This window comes from Dama dama, chromosome 18 (genome assembly GCF_033118175.1).
Source record: "Dama dama isolate Ldn47 chromosome 18, ASM3311817v1, whole genome shotgun sequence".
Taxonomy (NCBI): Eukaryota; Metazoa; Chordata; class Mammalia; order Artiodactyla; family Cervidae; genus Dama; species Dama dama.
The window spans coordinates 53,888,335-53,911,010 of record NC_083698.1 but is presented as its reverse complement, the minus strand read 5'-3'; the positions used below and the strand labels follow the sequence as shown (position 1 = coordinate 53,911,010).

Sequence of the window (22,676 nt, the reverse complement as noted above, 5' to 3'; positions counted from 1 at the left end):
AACACCCCCCCCTGCACCAGCCCCCCCACCTGCTCCCTTTACACAATGAAGAGCAGCTCTTATAACGGGACTTCTGTCTACAGTGGCCACCCTCTAACCCCATAGTCCTGCCTCATAACCGTAAGTTATTTTCCTCGACTAATTTTCTTCAAGGGATTCACTATTTGAAATTACGTGTTTTGTTTGTTTGTTTTTTGAAGTTGTAGATTTCCCGTTTCTTCTCCTCACAACCCAACCTCCACCCCTTAACATAAGCACCATGGAGGGCAAGATTCTTGTCTGCTCTATTTTACTCTATGCTTGGTATCTCAAAGAATGCCAAGAACATAGTAGGTTCCCAACAAATGCATGGAACACAAATGAATGAGTGAATGAATGAACTCTCCCTACAGACACATGTATAAACAGAGACCTCTGAAAGCCACTTCCTTGGAATCAGGTACACAAACATAAACTGTAATCAATAGTTTGATAAGAGCTTACTGCAGTAGTATTTGTATGCCAGAAATGAGGCAATGAGGTTTTCAGATGCCCAACTGAATTACAATGGCTAGAACAAGGGTCATGGGCAACTGTTTACAGATAAGGGAACTGAGAGGTCTATCACAATGTCACCTGCTCCAGACCTCTTGTGTGCCATTCTAGTACTTTCCACCCAGCTTCAGCTTCTCCAAAAATGAAGACCACATGAAAGAGAATCTGGTTTGTTCAACTGGACTCTGTCCTTGTATTTAGACATGCAGAGAAGAGTTGCAGGCTGGCAGCCATCATGGGCTGGCCTGTTATTCTTGCCCACACAACTGTGGAAGTGGAGGTTTTACTTAACAGAAAAGTACTTATCCAGCTTTGGGATACAGTAAGCCCATGCTAGAGGAGTCAGATCCTGAGGATTGGACAAGAGACTCTAATAATAAACACATTATCCCCTTCCAATTCTTTCTGGCATTTAACCACAGGGATGTGGAACCCTGTGCACAGATTAATTCTAGCTGGCTGGGTTAGGTTCCTGGCATGAGGGCAGCCCTCAATTGTGATTACAGTAAAGGATTTTCTTTTTAAATCATTAATTTCAAGCCTAGAGAGAAAATGGGGAAATACCAACACTCCTCAAACAAAAGTCACAGCAAAGATCTCTGGAAAGAGATTTCTACGTCAGTGAGTGTGCTGGGTATGGAACTTGTGATTTATGGGGCAAGACTTATTTAGAAATAATTTCTTAAGTTGCTTTGACTGTCTTTTTGGTGTGGTTTTTGGTATTCAATTCGGAAAGATAAACAAAATTCCAAGATGCATAAAATTAGCAAAGTTAAGGAACAAAGCAATAGCTTCCCCAAATGTGCCCTTGGTTATAAGATAATATAAATACCAAGTAAAGTTTAAAGTACGTAGCCTTTTCCCCTAAGCTATTAGATCAGGATTAATGAACTAAATAGACTGTTACGTATAATATGTATAATACAAGCCCCTTTTATTAATAAAACCCCTGAATCTATGGATTTCACCTCTTGACTTTCCAATATATTTCTTATTGTAGCTCAACTTGCACAATTCTGCCCCCTGGGACCTCCAATATATTGACTCACCACTCCTTACCCCTCCACTTCCACTTTCCATTTCTATAGCCCATCATTCTAATCACCTCAGTGAAAATACCCTCCACCCTCCCCCTTCCACATGTCCACTCATAACACTACACCTTGGCAGAATCCAATTTGCGGCTTATTCTGTGCCTAATCTAAGCTTAATTAATGCGCACTAACTACGAAAGCGTTCTGGGAGAGGCAAACTTTCTGCGTTTACCTCATCAGCACACTCCTCTACTTTTCTAGACAATAATTTCATCCATTCTCCTCGTCTCTTAAGCCTCCAATACCTTGATACTTTCACTTTCAGCTCATGGAGAGAGCACTCCCTCACACCCTCACATCCACCTATCACTCACCTGCATCTGCCCTCCTAGCCCTGAACTGCCCACACTCCCACCCAAGGCTAATTTTTATCCTTGAGTCCTAGGTCCTGTGCTCCTTTCCCAACTCAAGGACACTGTTCCTACAGGCGTCCCCACTCTCTACATCATCAGGTTTTCCTCTCTACTGAATGATTTCTCCCAAACGAACATACTTTAAAGGTTCCATTTAAAAAAAGAAACAACAGCAAAAACTTCCTATGACCTACTTGTTTTATAGCTACTATCTCACTTTTCTGCTCGCCAGTATTCTTTATAGCAAAGCTTCTTAAAAGATCTGTCTATACTCACTGCCTGCCCTTCCTTTTCTCCATCTTACTCTTTGACTGACTCCAGTCAGCTTTCAACTCCACAAATCCAAGAGAACCACCTGTCAGGTTCAATGACTTCCATGATGCCAAATCAGGAGATCATTTCTTGGTCCTTAATTTATTTATCATTGGCACCTGACACATGATCAATCCCCTTGTGAAAAACTTTCTTCATTTAGTCTCCTAGGTTCTATTCTTCCTTGATTCTCCTTCAACCTTACTAGCTATTCCTTTTTAATCTTCTTAATGACTACTTTTCACTCTCCCCAAATCCAAATGTGTCAGTGACCCAAGGATCCATTCTTGGACTTCCCTTTGCTATCTAAACTTTATACGTAGACATCTTGTCCAGTTTCGGCTTTGAAAACCACGGATATCTGTGATATGCTGGAGCTGACCTGTACTGGTTCATAAGAACTGACAGTATGCATCTTCCCTCAACTACAAGATCAGTGACGTCATGTTGGCAGCTTGAAATTGACCATGGTAGGAGTATTTACCCCATGGAAGTCAGCAAGTGCCATAATTTAGGGCTTCCCCTCCCCTCTCCATCACTCTGAGTGCTGGTTAAATATTTACAGCACACCAATGAACTACATGTTCTCATTATCAAGTTTAAGTCTCCAGCTTGGATCTCATTCAACTGCCTACTTGATGTCTTGAATATCTAATAGACTTCTCAGACTCAGCATATTTAAAATGGAATGTTTGATTTTTTTCTCTCCAAACAGAGTCTTCGTGTTGTCTTCCCCACTTCGTTAAATGACCCCTTCACTCTGAGGCCAAAATCTTGAGATAAACCTTGAATTTTCTCCTCCTTTCACATCCAATCTGTCAATAAATCTGTATAAAAGAATCAAACCACTTAAATCTCATACTTGGAATTCTGCAAAAGCCTCCTGAATGGCTTTTCTGTTCCCATCTGGCCCACCTACAATCTATCATCCATACAGTTGGCAGACTTAACTTCAATCTAAAACCTCTAATGCTTCTTTCTCACTCCAAATAAAGTCCAAAGTCCTCCTTCCCATGAGCTAAAACACAACAGAGGATCTGGTTCTGCTGGTCCCTCTCTGGTTCTCACCTCCAACTCTCTCACTTGCTCATTCTGGCCTCCTTACTAGTCCTGTAAAGTGCCAGTCACGTTTGAGAATGCACAGTGATAATAGATATATGCAAATCAAATATGAATCTGAGCCAATCAGAGGCTTTCCTGGTAACTTCACATGCCTAGGAAAGTCCACGAGGGTTCCCTTGAGCTGTCTAAGGGCTGGATCAGCTCCTGGCTGAAAAGACAGCACAAGAGTCAGGGGTGCCTAAGACAACAGGAGCCAGTCAGGCCTTTAATAACCCATCTCCTCTTTCTGTGTAGTCTTCCTAGACTGTGAAAGTGATGAATTGATTTTTATGCAAGTGATCACCTTCAGAAAAACCTTGTAGATTTCTACAGCCACTTCGTTTCCTCCTTCTCTTTCATCTCTTTCCATAGAGGTTATTGGTTTTTTGACAATGGCACCCATTTACCTCCAGGATTCCATTCACCTCCATTTCTCTCTCATGGAGGTCTCTGGTTGGTGACGCACTTTCTACAGACTATCCCACACTGTTGTTTCAGCTTAGTAAGCAGTACCCAACATAACAAGGCCACGGAGACACTCCATCCACTTACTGGAACAATGCCGGAACTCGAAGCGGATGTGCGCACCCCTGAATTTATCCACGGGGATAGGAAGTTTCAGCAGCTCGGACCACCTGGGGCTGTTGTTATGATAAAGCACAAAGGAGTGGTACTCGCTAGCCGGTGGCTCTCCAGAGCCGAAGGATATAAAATCCTGACAAAGGAAACATGCAGGTTAAAGACAGCTTCATTTCAAGATGATTTTGGAAGGAGTAGAACAATTGCTTTGCTGTGTCTGTGTGCTCCCAAAACAGCACTTAATGTGAAATTACGTCCTCAGTCCTCTTCGGGGCTGTTTTTGCACCTGCTTCTGCAGGCAGGCTGTGTTTGGATCATCCTGAGGCTGGTCTCCCAGGGCCTAATTGCTCAAAGGTGGACCTCAGTGACACATGCTAGCTGAGCAACTGCGTGCCCAACTCAGAGTCAACTACAAAGCAAAATTCTCAACCAGCCACAGCCAAAAGCCTTCCGTGTCTTCCTATAAAACTCAGTAAGCCCCGGGGCTCCCATGAAATATTTCTTCAACAAAGGAATCTGAAATGATCACCCTGATCAGCAATACTCTAATCTCTACATCCTGTTTTGGTCATAATGAAAATACGTAGGATTAAATTTGGGCTCAGACACTAAAGAATGCCTGCAATGTGGGAAACCAGGGTTTGATCCCTGGTTAGGGAAGATCTCCTGAAGAAGGAAATGGCTACCCACTCCAGTATTCTTGCCTGGAGAATCCCATGGACAGAAGAGCCTAGAGAGCTACAGTCCATGGGGTTGCAAAGAGTCAGACATGACTGAGCGACTAAAAATAAAAAAAACCAACTGCACAAAGAAAAAGTATACCTCTCCAAAGCTATAACAGATGAAAGAGAAAAAATGAAATGGGATAAAAATGCTGCATTTAAGGAGTAGCTGCTATGAGGATGTTTTTGACATGATTAATTAAACAAACTGAAAGTTTATTTTCCCTCTTTTCATGATTAAAAACAAACAAACAAACTACATGGGGGTGGAGAAGAAAAATAAGATTGAAAATATTGCAAATCATAAGTTACCTGATCGCACTAAAGATGAACCCAAGGCAAGGATGTGAAATTGTTTTACCAAAAAGAATTCAGCATTAACGTACCTTCAGGGTCTGGCCACTACTCTCTACAATGAACATCGTAACTTCCACGTTTCTGGCCACACTCTTTCCTCCTTTCTCAAATTCTCCCTTTTCTATAGTGATATATAAATCATTCCGCATTTCACCTAGCAGGAGAGGAAAATTGAAATGGCATTTTATATATATAGTAGGAAGTATAATAAGAGTACTCTATCAAGGAAAAGTTTAGTTCACAAAAAATAGTGTTATAGCATACAACATACAATATTTATACTTCTATGATAAGATCCTCACCCTTAGTGCCAACATCCAAGAAAAGCAAAGGCCAGCCTCTGCTAGCTTGAAATTAGCAATACTGAAAATGTACATTTAGGAGGGAAATAAAGGACCTGGGTAGAAAGCTGCTGTCAAGTTTCACCATTTTTCAATATTTCTCTCATTTATGAGGTGTGATTATAGAATGACAGCTGAGAAGGGGTGGTTCAAAGACACTAGTCTCAATACTTTATAGTCAAGGCACTTAGAGAAGAAGAAATACTTAAGTGGAAGAAAATGATAGGACTGCAAAGGGTACAGTTACAATTTAAATCTAAAATTCATGGACAAAATGATCTCACTCTTGGAAGAAGCCAGGTTAGTGCTTTACAAACACAGATGTAGAATAATTCAGGCATACAGAGACACTTGGCTTAATATTTCTTGCCATCAAGCTATAAAACAAATGAGAAAGGCCCTGGATTCAAACTGACATAGTCTATGTACACATATATCATCTATTGTTTTTTTCTCCACTGGCTATTTATGAAACTTGAATGTTTTTTTCATTTTGCCCCTTTCTTACTACAGCAAGAAAAAAAAAAAAAAAATAGTAATTGTATGCCAAACAGCAAAGAGAGGCAAACACCTGCTTTTATTTCTCCTTGACAACCTGCTTTTATTTCTCCTGTAAGAATTAAATTAGGGGTAGGCAATAAGTGGATACGGACACAAGAAGTAAGTCAACAACGTTTGACTAGAAAGTTTTTGAAAGTAAATATTGGTGAGGTCAGCAAGGTTGAATGTACTTTTACTTAACACAGCTTCCAAACATTTGAACACTCAAAAGCAATACTGCTTTGTTCTAATAAAAAATAAAAAACAAAAAACAATAAAACCCTCTCCTTAAGAAAGCAAATCACCAGAAGGAGCAATAACCATACAAATGTACCCACATTTGGGAAATTTATCAAACTTCCTGACCGAAATGTATATAAGAAAGTACCCTGGCTTTCAAAACCATGGGGGAATACCAGTGTACATGGTCTCCTTCCTCCACAAAGCCCGGCTTTTAATAAGAGCATCATCGGCAAATGACCTTGTCTGACCAGGAAACAGATGGGCCACAAAAGGGAGACACTGAATAAGTTCTAAAAAAGATGAAATCTCACTCCCTCTTTAGAAAGTGTATGTAAGGAACACATTAATGAAAACAACTGATACAGTGGTCTCTGCCTTACAAATTTCTCAGTACTCTCATGTAGCTCCTACAAATCAACTTGAACAGGCAATGAACTTGGAACTCCAGGAGAAAAGCAATGTATTTCAACACATATAAAATTACATTTGCATGCTTTGAAAGTTTTCTTGTTTAACCATCTCAATTTTTTAAAAAATTAGGAAAATATGACCCCACAAATTTCACAAATTCTCTACAGTTTTATAACCTGATTCATTTAACTTCTATATATTTATCATTAAGTTTATAATATATTTATTTATATATATATATATTCATACATACACACATACATTCTCAACACTATTTATTTTAACAATTCCAATGCAGAATAAATAAGCTCACAAAGTATGTCCTCCAAATTCACCAGTTTCAACTCAAAACAGGCCTGCAGTGCTAATGGTCTGCACATGTGCTATTTCAACAACTGTCTGAGGGGAAATTCTTGACAATACTGTTCCAATGAACAGATCTGCCAGGTGAAAAAACAATACAAAAATCAAGGTTACTTTAGAACACACACCCACACACACAACAGTAGGAAAATTCCTTTGCTTCTGGAGTAGGTGACATATGATGAGTGGCTGAGGTGACACATAGACTATAAAACACACACTGATTAATGGGAAGTGTAGCTACAGGGGCTTTTACCTTAGAAATTTCTCATAATGAGTGATTAGCTTGTCCAAACCACATGGGGATTAACTGTCCTGCAAAATGAAGCGTAAGTGTTTCTTGGGAGGGGGACTTCCAACTCTCATCTATTGGCAGGGCCAGTAATTCTGGCTTAAGCAAAGTGGAGGGAGGGAGGCCTGCAAGACAACCTGTTTCTCCCTGTATGCAGGCTGGGCCCTGCAGAGGAATAGGGATGGAGGGAGAGTAAAATACCACCAGGGCCATGAAATTCTTTCTCCATGTATTCATTCAGCAAATAGATTGTGAGCACCTACTATGTGTCAGATGTTATCTTAAGTCCAGCAGACTCAGCAATGAACAAAGCAAAGATGCCTTCACTGCAGAGCTTAGATTCTAGCGGGAAAAGATTTTGAACAAAGAAGAAAAACACAGAGCACACTGAATAATGCCAAGAGCTATGGATCAAAGTGAGACAGACAAGGGGACAGGGTGCTGAATGAGGCAGAGGGGCTGTCCCCTGAGAGGAGCCCTCACGAAGAGGATGAGACTTCCGGGGAAGCGAGGCTGTCTTTCCAAAGGGAGGTTTAACATGGCCTTCGCTTCCCAAATGGACCCCTGCAGTTGGTTTTGCTTGTAACTGAGCTGGATTCTTCTCTCTCTTCTGAGTTCAAATAAGTCTAAAGAATGTAGGGTCTCAGGAAGACTTGAATAAGGAGATCTGGATTCCACCCTTCCCTGCCACTGTCTCCTGTCTGTGACATTAGCCTAGACAGGGCAAGATAAACCTCGGGCCTCAAGCGTTTGTGTCACTCAAGTGGGATGCGGTAAAGGTAGAGGTAGGGGTGGGAGAGCCAGTAGGAGGGACAAGGCTACTTTATTACGTTATGTTTCCTTCTCTGTAGAATTTCTAACATACAACACATTCATATATAAAAACACCTTATACATACATTTTACTTTTCTGTTCTTTAACTGTCACTGTCCCTGAAACCCTCTTCATCTTTCCCCAAACTTTTAAAAAAATTTTATTTTTATTTTGCAAAGTTTTTAGACTGAAGTAAGATTTCTCTGAAAAGAGAACACATGACAAGAACATTTCTCCCGGATGACATTCTACATGTGTCCACCCCTGTCAGGAATCCATAGCTTGCTGTGTTCTAATACGGCAAGGTGCCGTGTTTTGCCAAAATATGTCAAAGGATAAAGTTGAAACAAGTGTTAATTAAAGTTAATACATTTGAGGTTGACTCTAGAGAAAGCCAACCTAAAGAAAACTAATAAGCCCAAATGGTGTTAAGAAAGCAAATCCTGGGTAATTAAGAGAGAAATCATAAGGTGAGTATTGAAGTGGAGTCACAGCACCAGTCATGAAAAGCTACTTGCCTGACAATGTTTATTAACACCTTGCACCTCTTAAATTTATTACTCTGTAAATTTGACGGGCTTGACACTTTCCTCTGTTTCACAGGCCCTGTTCTGCTGATAAGCCTTCAAAATATCACTGTAGATGAGAAAAAGATAAGGCCACAGCAGTAGGAACAAATTCAAAAAGAGTTCAGTGACTACAATCAAATGGGGTTGATTTGTGGCTTATCCTCAATGGGCAACAGGCTTTTTTTTATCAGTATCCACAAACGTTGATTCTGTCCTATGAATGCCTTGGATAAAGTCACAGAGGACAAGCTCATCACACCAAGTAAAACACTGTCCTCAGCCATAGGGGCTAGTCCAGGGCCTCTTCTATGCTAGACAATTGTCACTTTTGGAGTTGGAAAATAAGTTTCTGTACTTCTTAAAAACAAAAGACCATATGTAAATGACTATAGGATTTTTGTGACTTAGATTATGATGATGGTGCTTAGTAGTAGATAGACAGTAGTCAGGTATTTTGCCAAGTACTGTAAGTAGAATATCTCATTAAATCCTCACATTAAAACCTCATTAAAACCTTAAACAAGGTCCTATTATTTCCATTCTACAGATGAGGAAACTGAAGTACAGAGATTAAGAAACATGTCCAATGTGTTATCAGTATCTCTGCTTTACCCATAAAAATGTAATTCAACAGGTAAGAACATTCATCAAATAAGCTAGCGCAATTTAGCCTTTGCTTCCAAAAGACCAATGCCCTAAGCAAGGAAGATATTAGTCCCACCCTAATTGGCCAGACTAGTTGTCAAGCAATGATTTCATTTCTAGGAAGGAGACAGAACATGTATGCTTCAGACCATAAACAATACGGAGAAGGTACTCATCAGTGGAGAGATGAAGGTGACAAGAAGTTAACTGAACTTTGAAATGTTGAGGTTACAAGCAGGAAAACTCAACCCAGCAGAAAGAAGGTAGAAGGAAACTAGTTGAACATGAAAGAAGTCATTTTGAGAGATGACATGAGATGTGATGATGTGATCTTGGCCATTTAAGTACTCAAGTACAGCCAGGAAACCATCCCCAGGGACCCGAGGAAGAAATTCATGCCTGGACATGTAGCTGAGCAGGATGGCCCTTTGTCTGTGTAGCAGGCACTTCCTTACCTCCCCAAAGATGTCCAGGTCCTAATCCCATGAACCTGAGAATAGGTTACCTTACATGACAAAAGGGGCTTTTCAGACATAATTAAGTTGAGGCTCTTGTGATGGGAAAATTTTCTTCGATTATGAGAGTGGGCTCAATTTAATTTCAAAGGTCCTTATAAGAGGGAGGCAAAAAGTCAGGGTCAGAGAAGGAGATATGATGAGAGAATCAGAGGTTGAATGATGTGGGGCCATGAGCCAAGGAGTACAGGCCACCTCCAGGAGCTAGAAAAGGCAAGGAAATGGTTTCTCCTTCAGAATCATCAGAAGAAATACAGCCCTGCTGATCCCGTGATATTAGCCCAGAGAGACCCGTGCAAACTTCTCATCCCCAGAACTGTAGTCTATTTGCATTGTTTTAAGCCACTCCACGTGTGCTGATCTGTTACAGCAGTCATAGGAAATGAATACAACATGCCATGCACACTTAAACTTCCATTACCTCAGGACATTTTCAAGGAGGGGACAGAGCAAGGGGCAAGGGCAAGGTTTCCACGTAACTGAAATCAAAGCAAATCACATACAAGGAAAATTTATGCATGGGATGAAAAATTAACTTTGGATTTCTCACATGGAGTACGCTTAAGTAAAACATACCTGGTGTTTTGTTTCTGTTTTATTTTAAAAGCGTACACTGAGATGTTGAACTTTTGAGGGGGTAGATTTTTAATTCTTTTTTGATGACTATCAAACAAACAGTGGCAAGTGATAGCAATAGCAGTCATGAGGGGCTTTCCAGGCAGCAGTGCAGAGAAAAAGGAGCAGGAACAGGGTGCCCTTTACACTCTAGAACAACACATGCATCTCTGATTGTAGCAGTAAGGAAAAGTCCTATACCCATGGGCAGTGGGGCATGTCAGCTTACTAATCTGGGGGCACCAGCCTCTCCCCCAGTGTGAACTTGGATGGGGATCCACCCTTAGGGTGACACAATAGACTCTTAGCCTCTCTCTCTCCTTGGTCACTGTGGCATTTGTTGGTTGAGAGACCACTGTCCCCTTGGTAAGGGCATCATCAGGGGGTTCAGATTTAAACAGACCAGTTGCAACTGTGTGATGTAGAGGTCCATGACTTGGCCTAGGGGGTGGTGAATTTTAGTTAGATTTAGGATATATTTTTTAGAGAAGACCAATTCAAGTAGGTTCCCACCTCTTTAAAAGAATTGAGGCAATTCCATCTGGTGATGTACATATCTCTTCCAGTAAGTGATAAATAATACTAATAATATATATATTTAAAAGAATAAAACTATATATCTTCTTAAATGGGAGGCAAATATATCTACAACATTTTTCTTTCCCCAGTCTTGTAAATCATTATCTAGTCAACTTTGACCAAATAGAAGTTCGACTTACCTGAACTGTTGCCTAAAAAACAAAAAGGAGGCTTACTCTTGAAGACACTTGGAAAATAAATCTTGGAATCACTATCACAGCTACTATTGCTGGCAACCATTTGAAACATAGGCTCTGTTAGTAAGTTTTAGCAAGGTCTTCTAGTCTCCAAATCTCAACCCTTCATGGCCCCATCATTCTACGACTTTCCCGTAAGTCCTTGTAGGATTAGGAACTTTAAAGATGTACTAAAAGTGAATGCACTGGAAGGTATTAATTAGAGTGGCTCAGTGGTAAAGAATCCAGCTAGCAATGCAAGAGGCTCAGGAGATGTGGGTTTGATCCCTGGGTCAGGAAGATCCCCTGGAGGAGGAAATGGTAACCCACTCCAGTATTCTTGCCTGGAGAATCTCATGGACAGAAGAGCCAGGTGGGCTACAGTCCATGGGGTCACACGGAGTTGGACGCAATTGAGCCACTGAGCATACACACACAACAATCAGGGACAGTTTTACTGGTTTATACGTGAGAATCCCACAGACAGAGGAGCCTGGTGAGCTATAGTCCATGGGGTCGCAAAGAGTCGGACATGACTAAGCAATTAACACACACACACCCAAGAGAACGAGTCTCCAGGAGAGTGTGTGCAGGTAGGGAGATAAAGCATGGAGACCAGGATGACTGCCTAGAAAGAATCATAGACTCAGAATAAGAGTGGACCCCTAGGTCCACTAGGGTGGGAGGAGGGCATGGCCTGATCGCCCATGACGTTCCTGACACATCAGCCGACTTTGTTCCAAAATGTCTGGCGGGTGGAAAATTAGTCCTTCCTGGTATTCAGCAAAGGCTCAAGCTCTGCTTTGTACAGTCTGTTAAGACATTTAGAGCTTGGCTGTTCAATCCTGTAACCACTGCCACATGTGGCAACTGAGTCCTTGAAATGGGACTTGGCTGAAAAGAGATGTGCTGTAAAGTGTAACAGTTACCAGCCTTCAAAGACTTAAGTTGAAATAGTGTAAAATAACTCATTACAAAATTTTTATATGGGCTATCTATGAAAAGGATATTTTGGATGCATTGGGTTAAATAAAATATGCTGTTAAAATTAATTTCATCTCTTTCTTCCTACCTTTTTTTTTAAGTGGTTACTAGAAAAGTTAGTTATATTTGTGGCTTGTATTATATTTCTACTGGAGAGCATTGATTGAAACATTTTCAGTGCCCTCCCTCTCATAAGCTCAGAGACCAGACCATGGAACTTTCTGCAGGGTTATTTGGTTTGTAAGTGGTAGTAACGGAGCTTCATAGAGAGAAATTTTTCTTCTTTGGAAATTCCGTAGGGCTAAGAAATAAAGTGCTGAATGACTGACCCTTAGTAACAGAGGGCTTCGTGACAAGGCAAAAACATAGGGGCAGGTTGCCTCTTTATACCAGGTGACATTCCAGAGATCAACCCGTGTAAAAGACAGACCAAGACTTGAATCTCTATTTCCATGTTTTTCCCATTCCAAAAAGAGTTTGGCATTGATGACACTCTGTGACCCTCAAGAAAAGTTGTGTGTATGTTCCCATTAGTGTCAGGACCACAGATAATTCATTCTGCAGAAAGGCAGTGACTAAGTTAATGAAGGTCCTGTAGGTATAAACACATGCCTCACCCATCCTGACCTCTATCAGAACCCAAATTAACCCTGAAGGACAAGTCTAGAAAAAGAAAAAAAAAACCCATCACATTAGCAGACTGTCAGTACAACACTGGGATCAGAAATGCTGCTCACATACATTTTTCTCATTGAAAACTCAGCTCAAGTTTTCATCAAAGCCACGAGTGAGACAGTGAAAATTAATTGGCAAGTCAAAATTCTGAAAATAAAGAAAAACAAAACAACGGCTGATACGTTTGCCAATGTAAAACATTCCATTGAGTTGTAAAGTTGCTTTCTTTTCAGCTGTTTAAGTTTATACACACATCTCTCCAACCAATTTGTAAGACTCAGAAGCCAAAGAAGAAAAAAAATGAAAGAAGAAAAGGAAAGTGCTTTAAAAAAAATCTCTTGCAGTCTCAGGCACTGTAGACATGTGTCTGGGAAGATTGAGTCCCTGGTCAGCATCAACCCTGCCATTATAACGTGGTGCAGGGAAGGGACAGAAGCAAGCCTGATTCCACAGTAAGTTCATTTCCATCATTAAAGCCAGACAAGAGCTGCGTGAGCAGAGCACATCCCAGACAATTATTCAGCCAGTGAAGTGTCATGTTGCTTGATATTTTTTCCATTTCTCAATGATACTGCTCGGAGACCAAGCTGAGGAATTCTTCTAGCAGCTGGCTGCATTCTGTTCTAAAATATGTTTTTCATATTAGATTTACCCATCAATTTGCTTCCCAGTGGGATGAAATTTTTTTCTTTTCTGCTAAAGAGGAAATACTAGCTATTTATAGCAACTGAAGGAAATAATGAATGGTTCCAAGAGCCAGTGGATAACATGCCATCAAGTAAACAGTGCTGTAAACAGTTATTTTTGACAATAGTAACAGGAGATGCTCAGGCAGACTGGGTCTTCAGGCTGGGTCAGGTCATCTCAGGAAACTTTCCAGGCTATTCTCTTGGCTCTCCCTGCATGAGTGATTTCCATCAGGAGATCAAATGCCACAGCGATCAATGCCGGTCAGTTTCTGCAACGTGTTAGGTCTTTATGGACAACAATCCCACCACTAAGTCTTACAGCTGTAATAGAGGCCTCGTCTGAAGCAATATTCATGGTTTGCTTTTTACACATGGGATTTAAACAGTGACTTAAAGGATCTAATTTCTAAAAATACTGTCAACAATTTGAGACTGTTTGGTTTTTCTATTTTTTTGCTCGGTTGTGTAGAGTAGGATGCAGGACCCTATGAAAGACTATTACTTGGCATTTACTTTGATAGTGTGAATTTCCTTAATCTCTACCATTTCTACTCAAACATTTTTTTGGATTCTCTTTTGGAGTCTCTTTTGGTTGCTAGTATAGATCTGATGTATATATACAAATAGAACTAAAAATACATATGGTATTTGCATATGACTGCTTAGTTACACACACATATACCTCTGGTGGAAAATCCTCCAAGAAAGGCTAACCATTGCTTAATAAATGTTCTTATCAAAACTTGTAAGGATTTCCCCTAAGTGACTTCAATAATACTTCCCACCAAAGGGTAAAATATTTTCTGTATTCAACTTCAGTTTTCCTTCTTATTATGGTCATAATGAAAAGTAGGCATGGCCCCCACAAGTTATCCATCCTGATGTGAAAAAAATGTAAAGATTGAAAAAAAAAATAATTAAGTATCTCAATTTATTCTTCAGCATGGCCCATTTGAACTCTTTGACGCTGACAATCTGAAACTTTCTCAAGTGCCAAAAGGAGACAAAATAGCCATATTTCATCATGTGGTTCATTCTGAGTCACTTACCAGGCATAATAATATTAGAAAAACCCAACTTCCTGGTGATGGATACTCCATGAGAAAACACTGATGAGTACTCCCTTCTGATTTGCTCAATGTCTCCATGCAAGAGTTGTAAAGAAACAGCTAAACCTAAATTAAATGAGAACAGAATTAGAAACAGAAGGACAGAAATAGCATGGACAGAAACTGAAATTGTTTCATCAAGTCCAAATCTATGGTGTCATTGTTTTAAACTAAAGATTAACATTGAGACAAAATTAACAGAGTCTATAAGACAAATATCTAGAGAACACTTTTCCAATTTGACCACCTTAGTTTATCCACTTATAAAGAAGCTTCCTAGAAGCTGGAAAAAACTTGGAACAGAACACTAAGAAGAGGAAGTTTGACTGCTAGTCCCAACACCCACTTCTCCATTCCCTGCCTGACAGAAACACCCCTGCACCAAACTCATCCTTGCAAATGGCAGGGGCTATTCAGCCCTGGAAGACACTGATCTTAAAATGGGAGTTCTAATTTCTTAAAAACTCTATAAAGTCTGTGAATAATTACTTATCAAATACCATAAAGATGAGCACAAATATAAAGACATTAAAATTCAAGGATTTTAAGGATATCCATAGCTGTTTCTTTTTTTTCTTTTAAGTAAGAAAGGTGATTAAAATGAAACCAACATTGTATTCTTAGTATTATATATGGTACAAACTCATAATCACATTATTTTCTACTGAGCATATATAGCAAGATGCAGGCCATTTTGATAAACAAAAAGAAATTTAGTCAGTAAAATGGCAAAAATTATCTTTTTTGGTTAGCCCAATTATAGTGACATGACCACAGTAGAATATATTGAAGACACTAAACGACACATTTTTCATACCTCATTTTTCCAAATCTCAGGCAAGAGCTAGAGAAAAAAATTAATGTCTTATCTTTTTTAATATGTTTCCCTATTGTCAACATGCTGCTTTTCTTTAAGCCTTTTAGTTCCCTGTTCCTTTTTCCCTCTATTATTTTAAAACAAAGAAAAAAATAAGCCCATCACTTACATTAGTAATAGAAAATGAAACCAGTCAAAGGTGACTTATTTTTTTAAAAAAACTTTCAATCATCATTAACCTGAACTCAAAATGAATGTGGATGATGGAATCAAGAGGATGATCAAACCGTACTCTAAAAATCCTCCATCTACATTTTTATCACCCTTTTCACTCAATAACACCCTTACTATTGTGCCACTTGTTACTCCCAATTCCTACCACACAGCACCATGAAGCTAATCAGGCTGGGATGAAACAAATGTGTAAGACATTTGCCATGCATCTAGATCAGGATCTCCCTTTCACTCCCCTTCAGTAATAAGAAACAACAACAACAAAAGCAGTGCTCTGTTGGCTTGTTTGCTTGCTTTACAGAGTGCATAAAACATCAGAAAAATTTGTCTTTTTACAAAAAGCATTATGCTCAGAGAGACGATGAAGCCTTTCCTGGGGTTCAAACTGAACCAGAATGAGGCAGCGACGTAAGCAAAGAAGGCCAGGATGTGGCTGCATCACCGAGTCCCCTGGCGTGTGGATCTAATAGAATGTTGGTGTTGGAAAGTTGTTGTGAGAATTAGAGTAAATCTGGCAGGCACTCAGGAACTTTAATTAAATCTTCATCTTATTTTTACCTAACTGTCTTTTAGCTCACTCCCCACCCTCACCCCACATGAGCTGGGAGACAGGCGATAAAATGGAGGGCATCAGCCCTCCGAAAGCCACATGGGATGAAGCAGGGAGAATAAGTCTGGGTGGTTTGATGGAGACAACTTTGATGTGGTACTATTGGCTCCTTTTAAAACCCAGAGGCAAAAAAAAAAAAACAAAAACCAAACCCAGAGGCAGGCAAACAAAGATAAACTAACACATGTTGTAATCCATCTGTCTCAGCAGCTATTTCTTCTTGACTCACGCTCTTCACTACCCCCACCTCATTACTGGTGTCTCTGTTCTCCTCCTACTTCTGTCCTTTTGCCTTCAAAACATTCACCCACACTGTCACCATCATCATGAACATCATCAGGGTCTGGTATTTGTAGAATAGCAGTGTGTGCCAGATAGGGTATGTAATAACAGTCTCTCCTGCTGGGTAGAACACTGTTCCAGTCCTGGGCTACTATCAGCAATGCTTTCAAATAGAGAATCACATGCACTAAATTCCTGAGGTCCTGTGATGTTTTGCAAGAGCAGGTCATTTTATTAGAACTTCTCATCAAAGGACCTGATCAGAGATACTAGCAACCTTATATGGTTTGTATAAAGTAAGAAGAGAAAAGAACTAAACAATAATGAAAAAATAAACAGATCCTGCTATTCAGGGTAGAGGTTGGAGGAAGGAAAAGTGACCAGGATTCTTGTTTGGCTCTATTGGAGCCAGAATTCATTTAACCATCAGTGAATTTATATATATATATTTATATATAATATGTATTATATATTTTATATATATATAAAACATATATTTTTTATGGCTCAGTGGTAAAGAATCTGCCTGCAATGCAGGAGCCACAGGAGATGCAGGTTCTATCCCTGGGCTGGGAAGATCCTCTGGAGGAGGACATGGCAACCCACTCCAGTATTCCTGCCTGGAGAATCCCATGGACAGAGGAGTCTGGTGGGCTACAGTTCAAGGGTTGCAAAGAGTTGGACACGACTGAAGTGACTTAGCACTCCTATGTGTGTGTGAGAGTGTGAGTGTGAGTGTGTGTGTGTGTGTGTGTGTGTGCGCGCTGAAAGGATAAGACAATGAGAAAATAAAGGCATTCAATCAATGTGAACGTTAAAGACAACTGAACATAGGAAATAGAGAAAAAATATGTTTTCAGGGAAGACATAGATGTAATCATGAACAAAAAAATGCCTCAACGTTCTCCAGACAGCCAGAGTCATAGAGATGAGAGAATGCAAGAGGATAGAGAGGATCCACGTAGGAGACAATGGACAGAAAGGAGCCAATGAGGCAATGAGGAAGTGATGAGGGAAAATATACAAAATAGTATGGAGAAAAAAAAACAGACATTCTAGAGTTGGATGCATCCTAACATTTGGCTAGAAGACATAGTAGTTCTCAACCTGAAGGTTTAGAAAGACACAGATGAAAGCCCAGGATAATGATTTCATTTGTTTGGCCAACTGATATCAATTTGCAGGGAGGGCAAGGTATTGTTGAAGTGACCCAATTTCTTCAGAATGAAGAACTCACAGAGAATTAAGAACTGGGACAGTCAGGTGGGCCAAGGGCTTGACCACAGTGTACTTGGCTCTTCCCAAATCATCTATTCGATTTCCATAAAAAATCACAACACATAACAAACTTCAAAGAGTGGCAAGTCAAAGAAACATGATATAATAGTGAGTCCACAGGAACCAGCCTACCAAGAGCCATAGCAATATTATTTATTTTTCAATCAGGGAAACTCCTGATCCTGTTTTTCTAGTGGTTCTTAATTATGCTGACTACAATGAACAGGTTGGACAAATGACTCACTAGATAATAAGAAATATGGTATTAACACTAAGAAACTATTCTTCACTATAAAGGAGAGACTTATCAAATATTCACCCATTATGATGACCTGAGGATTCATCCTCTCCTTTCAGGAGAGTAGCTCAAGATGTAAGGCATGTTCACAGACCAGTATTTTCTTCCTATTCTCTTTCTTGTCAGATCACTTTACTATCCTCACCTTAACCCTCTCTCTAGGGCTGAAGCAACTTCTAAAATTCTATCTGCACACTTTAACTTACTGCTACCACAATTTAAACTGTCCTCTTTGGGCAAGGCAATAACTTTCAGCTTGAGGAATATGAAAGGCAAGATATAAGAATGTATTAATATGTGATAGGGTTCCTGCTCCATAGAAGCTGATCATCCAATAATAAAAGACACACACACATAAGTAGAATATGAAGCAGTATGGGTTAAATGCATGATAGGAATATTATAGTAAAGAAAAATTATGACTGATGGAATTTGAAATTTCAGGGAAGAATTTTTATGACAACCAATCAAATTAGGTTAAATTTTTAATTTTACAAATAGATCAATAATGTCCCACAATCAGTTTTTTTCTGGCACTTAACATAAATACCAAAAAGGAAATTGCTAAGGAAAAAATGTTACTCTTAATAGGAGAAACAAGAATTAAGCTAAACTTTAAAAAATCACTCTAGATATTTAAGACCCAATTATAAAGATTTTTAAACTAATTTTAAACAGAGACTTAGTCATTAATTAGTAATGAATCTAGAATCACAAAGCAACATTTTTTTCAAGATTAAATAGCTTATGGAACAGAACTACAGGAGAGAAAGGCTTAGTATCTGTTAAAACAAATGCGCTTGATTCTTTGGGAACTCTAATTTCTTAGGAATTGAAGCTAATTCACTCTGTGAGATGATTTCTTTTAAATTCATGAAATTCTGCAATTTTACATAAAATGGCAAGCACAGCAAGGTTTATTAAGTAGCAGGCAAAATTGATTTTCGACTAGATCAGCCATTTTGCCACCAATGAACCAAATAACACATAGCAAATGTATAACAATGTAAACACAGAAATTCATGGCAAATATATTTGATAAATACACGTTGTGATTAAGGAGCCTGTCATACAGCATCATGACTCTGCCTCAATGTTAACTTCTCTGTGCTTGCTTTGGTTTTCACATCTGTAAAATAACTCCATAAAATACTTTGGGCAATGCCTGCTATAAAGGAAGTGCTTTAAAATGTTAGCAGCTACTACTACAACTACCACTGCTGTTATAATCACATGATTGCTTCTCTTTCCATTGTGCTCATTTGCTATTTAAGCAGTACACTAATTTTTCTTCAATGACTTCTTCTTTAAAATAATTTAAGAAATTCTATTTATTTCTTTCTCACCAATAAAGCTAAGCACCAAGAGGACAGTTCAGTTCAGTTGCTCAGTCATGTCCGACTCTGTGACCCCAGCTCAGCAGCTCAAGCTTCCCTGTCCATCACCAACTACCAGAGCTTGCTCAAACTCATATCCATCAAGTTGGTGATGCCATCCAACCATCTCATCCTCTGTCATCCCCTTCTCCTCCTGTCTTCAATCTTTCCCAGTATCAGGGTCTTTTCCAGTGAGTTATTCTTTACATCAGGTGGCCAAAGTATTGGAGCCTCAGCTTCAGCATCAGTTCTTCCAATGAATATTAAGGACCGATTTCCTTTAGGATGGACTGGTTGGATCTCCTTGCAGTCCATGGGACTCTCAAAAGTCTTCTCCATCACTACAGTTCAAAAGCATCAGTTCTTTGGTGCTCAGCTTTCTTTATAGTCCAACTCTCACATCCATACATGACTACTGGAAAAACCATAGCTTTGACTAGACAGACCTTTGTTGACAAAGTAATGTCTCTGCTTTTTAATATGCTATCTAGGTTGGTCACAGCTTTTCTTCCAAGGAGCAAGTGTCTTTTAATTTCATGGCTGCAAGTCACCATTTACAATGATTTTGGAGTCCAAGAAAATAAAATCTGTCACTGTTTCCATTGTTTCTCCATCTATTTGCCATGGAGTGATGGGAATGGATGCCATAATCTTAGTTTTTTGAATGGTGAGTTTTAAGCCAGCTTTTCACTCTCCTCTTTCACTTTCATCAAGAGGCTCTTTAGTTCCTCTTGATTAGATTAGATTAGAGATGCTTAATATTTTTTGATGAATGGATTAAAAAACTCTCCCTGGTCATTGCTTCCTATTTTCTTTTTCATTATGAACCCATTTTCCTACCTTTTATTTAGTCTTTTCCTGATAGTTTATTATCTAAACTTCTAGGAGACATGGTTTAGGGAATACACAAGTGATGCTTAGAAATGAGTTCTCTAATACTGGGCTTGAAAGAACTGTGCTCTGTTTTAAAAAGGTGATGAGAGGAGATGATTCCCCAATGAGACAGAAAAACGTAAGCTTGAGCCACTGAATTTAAACTAACTCAGCAGTTTGGAAAAATCCATAGCAATGAAATCCAGGGTAAGTAACCAGTCCCAGTGGAGGAGCCTGAAAAAAGGAAATGTATATTCATTCCACACTATCATGTTCACTCCCACAGTTCATGGAATTCCTGTGAATAAAGCAACACCCACTAAAAATGGGTCACAGTAAAATAAACAACAACAATAATCCATCATAAAATAATCAGTAATGAGGGAAAGGGAGCAGATATAACAAATCACGTCTCGACTTCCATGGAATATTTAAAACTTAAACTTCCAACTGTCGGGACCTATGTTCACACCCTTCCTCCCTGTTGGAGCACCAACTGGAGTGTTTATCCCTCCAGTTTGGACCTCCCTATACAAGTCAGTGGGGCTTCCCTCATAGCTCAGTTGGTAAAGAATCTGCCTGCAATGCAGGAGACCAGGGTTCGAGTCCTGAGTCCAGAAGATCCTCTGGAGAAGGAAATGGCAACCCACTCCAGAATCCTCGCCTGGAGAATCCCATGGACAGAGGAGCCTGGCAGGCTACAGTCCATGGGATCGCAAGAGTCGGATACAATTTGGCGACTAAACCACCATTACCACCATACAAGTCAGCAAGATGGCCCTTCCTTTCTTTGAAGCTTTGTTTTCTATTTCTTACCACATCTTGGTTATAATTTATCCAGCATTTTTATGTGTTTGTAGTTGAAGAGGAAGTTACAAGAGGCAGTCTACCATGTTTCAAAAGCCAATTTATTTAACAATCTTTGCAATCTCTATTGTTTCCCAATAACACAAGCAGTCTGTGAAGAATATAGAATAGTGTGCCTTCAATGCACAATTAAATTGTAAATGGGTAAGTTAATTAAGTGAGCAAAAATTTACTCTATTTATATAGTATTTAAGAACTATCAATCTCATAAATATTTAATTCAAAGACTGCCCTTCGCGTCAAAAAAATTTACAAATGTGCCAAATTAAAGTATGAAATAAAATCATAATAGATTAAGTAACAGACTTAAAAAATGTAAAAAGTACTTGACACCACACAGTTACATTTTTCTTTTTAATTCGCCTGAGTTTCTATACAAGTATAGAAGAAAAATGGTAGCATATTATAGTATATGTTCTATAAATACATGTGCTAAAAACATCTGAGCTAAGAATAGATACGATAATAGTGCAAAAATATCATCACAAGTGGGGTATCCAAAGATCAAATTACAAATCCAAACTAATAACAAATTTCTGAAGTGACCTATAGGGGAGGAAACAAAGAACATAGTTGGCATATATCTATTAATCCTGAGTCATTTAATCCTCTCAATTAGAAATCTCATGAAGTTTGATGACCAAACTGAAATGGTCTTTTCTTTTCATTTTCAGCATTTAAAAACATCCACATGCTAAGAGAAGGCCAAAAAACTAGCTTCATTTACTTTTTCTCAAATTAAAGTGTGGCAAATAGAGAAACTTGAATTAGGTTTTTATCTCAATACAGCCAGAATACTGTAAAATTTAAAGAAACTCAGTTTGGAAGATAAGACTAATTGAACAAGCGTAAAAGATTTGAAAAAAAAAAATCATCATATATAACATAGCAAAATCTAAATGAAAAAAGGCAGGGAATAATTTATCAAAGGAGTTTTTTTTTTTTTAGAAGCGAGTAAAGAGAAGACACATAAAATACAGCAGGGAGTTGTGAGCAAAGACAGAAAAACATAGAATGGGTAAAAGACATGTGTTTGCTTTGCTTTGTTTTGAAATCACTGAGGTCTTCCAGTTCCTAGTAAAATTATTGAAGGCTGTATCAATAAATTAGTTTAATTTCTAATACTATCATAAAGGCATACACTTCTGGGGTATGAACACTTACAGCACCATAACTCTATGTGGCTACTAATTCCAAAATCCAAAGAAGGGTATGTTGGGTTGAAGGTAGAATGTAGGGGGCTGGGCCAGAGACTGAAAGCCTGCCTTACAAACCACACAGGAAGGAGTCAAGTTGGCATCACAAGTGATGAACCAATAAAACCTGAAATGGGAAAAGAGATACAGAACAGGTTTTTATATGACAAAGAGGATTCTGGCAGTACAACAGAAGAAGACTTGGCAGGATACAAATTATGGATAAATTTAAC

At 39.1% G+C, this 22,676-nt stretch overlaps 1 protein-coding gene across 3 annotated transcripts in view; it reads right to left on the bottom strand.

Annotated features, from left to right (window-relative positions):
* Nucleotides 1-22,676, bottom strand: part of DOCK4 (dedicator of cytokinesis 4) — a 479,093-nt gene that overhangs the window by 171,993 nt on the left and 284,424 nt on the right. For all 3 annotated transcript variants that reach the window (XM_061165346.1, XM_061165344.1, XM_061165347.1), the window contains 3 exons: nt 14,553-14,678; nt 5,082-5,206; nt 3,947-4,109 (listed from right to left, as the gene is read on the bottom strand). In XM_061165346.1, the coding sequence (XP_061021329.1) occupies nt 3,947-4,109; nt 5,082-5,206; nt 14,553-14,678 (414 nt within the window). The remainder of the gene's footprint in view (nt 1-3,946; nt 4,110-5,081; nt 5,207-14,552; nt 14,679-22,676) is intronic.